Genomic DNA, 4,370 nt, shown 5'->3' with positions numbered 1-4,370 from the left:
ATTTTTAAGAAAATTTTAAGAGCCTTAAAATATTATTTTAAGGTATTATTTTCATAAAATAATAGTTTTTATATATATAGATATATAGGAAATCAATTGTTCACAAAATAAGTTATTTTAAATGCTTTTTAGGAGTTTTAAAAATTATATAATTATATATTACGAAAATTGATCAGAAATTATTTAATTTTAGGAGTTATATTTTTATATTAACTTGATATACTATCTTCCAAAAATTTAAATAAATAAGTAAAATATATCTAGCTTATCTTCTTCAATCCTTCTTGACGTTAAATCTACCCTAGCCTCCATCTATTCCCCTCCCCTCACACTCATCAGATTTCATACATTGTCACACACGATTTTTTTGAAGATTTTATACAAGGGTTTGTAGTCGTTCGTCCCGGTGTTCGTCGTACGCATCGCGATCATGTTTCTACTTCGAAAATAAATCAAGGAGAATTTGTGGGCCGGTCAGTGGATTTTTGCGCCAGTCTAGGTGATTAATGGTCTTGGGAATGGTTATTGGGGCAGATGTGTCTTATTGATTTTGAATAAATTATTTGGGCTTAAGTATAAGTTAATGGGCCTAAGTCTAAGGAGTCAGCAGCCTGAACCAATCCATGAAAAATATGCATGGTCCGTAAATATGTATTTAATTATTGCATGAATATTTTAAGTAAGAAAAAGTATTATTTTTATAATTATATTATTAATTAATTAAATATATATTTACGGGCAATATTTTTATGAAAATAAGATCATGAATGATTTTTATGATGTGCATGATAATGTACGTATATGTATGATGTTGGGCATAAAAATATTTTAAGGAAGTTGAAGTGGGTGTGTGACAATTACGGGATTGGGGATGGGATACCTAGGCCCGGAGCCCTTTCCATAGAGTACGGGACTGAGAGTCGGGATTCTGGGGCCCGATTGCCTTTCCATATGTTATGATGATTTGCCTACGGATCCGGGGTCAGCCTGGTGAAGGGGCCAAGAGGTGGAGATCCCATCGCCACATACGTTGGTTTTTTGATTGATCAATCACTTACACGGTCACACGACATGGATATAACCTTCAGAGTTTTTAAATTATGATATGCCCTAATTATGATGCATGATGACTATGTTATGAGTATATATGTTATGTTATGAGATGACCATGAGCTATGTATTTAGGACATGCATGTATATATATTATTTATTATGTATCGTGCATGTGTTATGTGATGCATTATTTTTAATCATGTTGTTATTATGAGATAGAGCGTGCTGAGCCTCTAGGCTCACTAGACTTAAATGGTGCAGGTGAGCAGGTAGACACTGATGTAGAGCATATAGCCCCGACTAGCGGTGAGGACGTATGAGATCCCGACAGTTGGCTAGCTCGTGACCATCGCTCTATTCATGTTTTCAGTGAATTGAATATTATTATGTTTTTCGCACAAGTTTTATGATTTAATTATGGGTTTATGGATTTTTGGTGAGAATTTTTATGATGATGATGATTTTATTACATGAGTTATACTTATTTTATTTGCATGCAAATTCTTATTATGGATTTTAGTGGGAACATTTTTATGGAAAATTGTTTATGTTTATAATTATTTTAAAAAGTAATTATTTATTTATATATATATATATATATATTATATTAAGTATTGTTTTATTTATTCATTTATAGATGCATGATTTTTAAATATATTTTATATTTAGATATTTACCTATTTAAAAAAAAAAATTTGAGTAGTATTAGGATGTAGTCGTTTCATTTGGTATCAGAGCGCGGTTCTTGGAGGGTACTAGCCTACTGCGTGGAGCTCAGAAGTCGCACTACCAGTCTGTAAGTTTTAATGTTTTAATTATGTTTAATTATGGGGCTTAGGATTAATTATGATATATTGGTTTAAATTATGAAAAAAGTTTAAGTATACTTAGTTATGCATTGTGATCACATGAGAGAGATATGGAAATTGCAGTATGGGTCCTCGAAGGAATCCTCTGGAAACCAACCCCAATAATGGCGATGAGACGAACCAGAATACACCTCCGCCACCTCCACTTACTCTATTTGAGTAGGCCAGTGTGAACATGTGGGCCGGGATTACGAGACTGCTCGAGAACCAGGCTGCTCAGCCGAGGAAGTCTCATGAGGAGGATGTAGCGGAGAGATTCAAGAAGCAGGAGCCCAAGGAGTTCAGGGGAACTACCGATCCACTTGTTGCTGAGGAGTGGATCCGATATTTAGAGACCATATTTGCCTATATGGGAGTCACTGATGCTGACAGGGTTCGATGTGATATCTACATGCTTAAGGAGGATGCAGCTCTTTGGTGGGAAGGAGCTGTAATAGGAGTGAACTTGACGACCCTTACTTCGGCGAATTTCAGGACTATGTTCTTTGAGAAGTACTACACTGCAGAGGAACGAGGCAGATTGATCAGGGAGTTTATGAGTCTCCGTCAGGGAGACAAGTCTGTTGCGGAATATGTGAAGCAGCTCGAGAGAGGATGTCATTTCGCGCCCCTGATTGCGAATGACGAGCAGGAGAGGTTGAGGCACTTTACTGATGGGCTTAGACTGGATATCAAGCACGACGTTTTCATGGCTGATGTGGCGAATTATAGTGCATCAGTGAAGAGAGCTTTGAGGTCCGAGCAAGGGAGGAAGGAGATGCAAGCAGCTTACCAGCAGAAGAGGCAGTTTCAGCAGCCTTTCCATGGTCAGTCTTCGCAGCCGGCGAAGAAGCAGTTTACTGGGCCGGCTAAGGGCCCGAATCCTCCCAGACCACAACAAAGGCAGCAGGGCCAGCAGAGGCCACAGCAGAAAGGGGCAACCGCCCCAAATCCTGGAGGTATTCCTTTATTCAAGACTTGTCAGAAGCCTCATTCAGGGCAGTGCATGTATGGTACAGGAGTCTGCTACAAGTGTAAGCTACCGGGGCACATTGCGATGAACTGCCCTAATGCAAGGAACATCCCGGGGCGTGTATATGTCATGCAGGCAGAGGAAGCTGACCCAGACACATCTTTGATCACGGGTAATCCTAACTTTTGTATTTAAGATTCGATAGTTTGCATGTCTATTATGAGTTGCATGGGAAATTCATTTTTACGTGTTAGTAATTGGGTTAATTGTCCTTGCATGTATAATATAAAAAGGAAATGAATACGAATTTGGGTAATAGTATTCTTAAGGGCATTGTTATGAAATATGGGTTTTATTAATTATTCTTAAGTTGTATGTGCGTTGGGACATTTTCTGAGTGCAGGGAAGATCCTCGTTAGAGGTAATTCTACGTATGCATTGCTAGACTCAGGAGCTACGCATTTGTTTATCTCTCAAAAATTTGTTAGGTGGGTAGGCATCATACCTGAGGATGCTGTTACGGGCTATGATGTTACCTTGCCATCTAGCGAGATTCTTACTACCTCTAGTGTACTTAATGGTGTTGAGTTGGAGCTTCAGGGGAATCCGATTAGAGCCGATCTAGTGGTTCTACCGATGTCAGGATTTGATCTCATTCTCGGCATGGATTGGTTATCAGTTAATGGAGCTTCGATAGATTTTAGGAGGCGATCAGTTTCAGTGGATCCGTCAGACGGAGATTCTTTCATATTCCTTGCCACTCAAAGTAGTGGTGCTTCGCATGTCATATCTTATGTGCATGCAAAGAAGTTATTGCGCAAGGGTTGTCAGGGCTTCCTTGCAAGTTTAGTAGTTGCAGCGGATGAGCCGTCTTCTAAATCTATTGCAGATTTTGAGATCGTTTGTGAGTTTTCGGATGTCTTTTCGGATGATGTAGTAGGAATTCTGTGATGACCCGAGTTCTAATCTCTAAACCAACATATCAGCAGGTGTATAGAGTGAATCACAGCTAAGAAATCATAAGAACAAGATATACAATTCAATCTTCAATCAAATCTCAAGATTATCAAAGATAGAAGATCCATAACATCAATTCAATACCAGCTGCTGATATCTGTCATTTTCGAACCATCAAACCTTGATTAACAAAGAAGAAACTTACATCAAATCGAAGGTCTTGTCAAGAGGATTCCAAAACATCTTTCGGAATCGAAATCGGACAACCGTAGCTCAAGATATGTGCCAATGAAGATGAAGATCAAATTTGGAAATTCTGCTCTCGGTTCTTCCTCCTTCAACTTTGAGAAATCTGATAAGTCATATAAATTGTACACGTGCATGCTGAGAAACCTCCACTATTCTGATAAGTTAAATACAATTTGCACTTTAGCCCCTCAAGAGTTCAAAAATGGCAATTCAGTCCTCAATTACTCAATTCATTCAAATTCAATCCTAATCAATTTAAGAATATTAGAATTTAAATCAAAACTCCAAAT

General features: G+C 38.1%; 1 protein-coding gene across 1 annotated transcript; it reads left to right on the top strand.

Moving 5' to 3' along the window:
- The first annotated feature begins 2,097 nt into the window (after window positions 1–2,097).
- LOC140860618 (uncharacterized) lies at window positions 2,098–3,825 on the top strand. Its single transcript, XM_073263621.1, has 2 exons — window positions 2,098–3,046; window positions 3,278–3,825. The coding sequence occupies exons 1-2, from the start codon at window positions 2,098–2,100 to the stop codon at window positions 3,823–3,825; spliced, it is 1,497 nt and encodes a 498-aa protein (XP_073119722.1).
- Window positions 3,826–4,370: the final 545 nt, after the last annotated feature.

This window comes from Henckelia pumila, chromosome 4 (genome assembly GCF_033568475.1).
Source record: "Henckelia pumila isolate YLH828 chromosome 4, ASM3356847v2, whole genome shotgun sequence".
NCBI classification, from domain to species: domain Eukaryota; kingdom Viridiplantae; phylum Streptophyta; class Magnoliopsida; order Lamiales; family Gesneriaceae; genus Henckelia; species Henckelia pumila.
The sequence above is the reverse complement of the archived record's forward strand: the minus strand, read 5'-3'. Positions and strand labels throughout refer to the sequence as shown.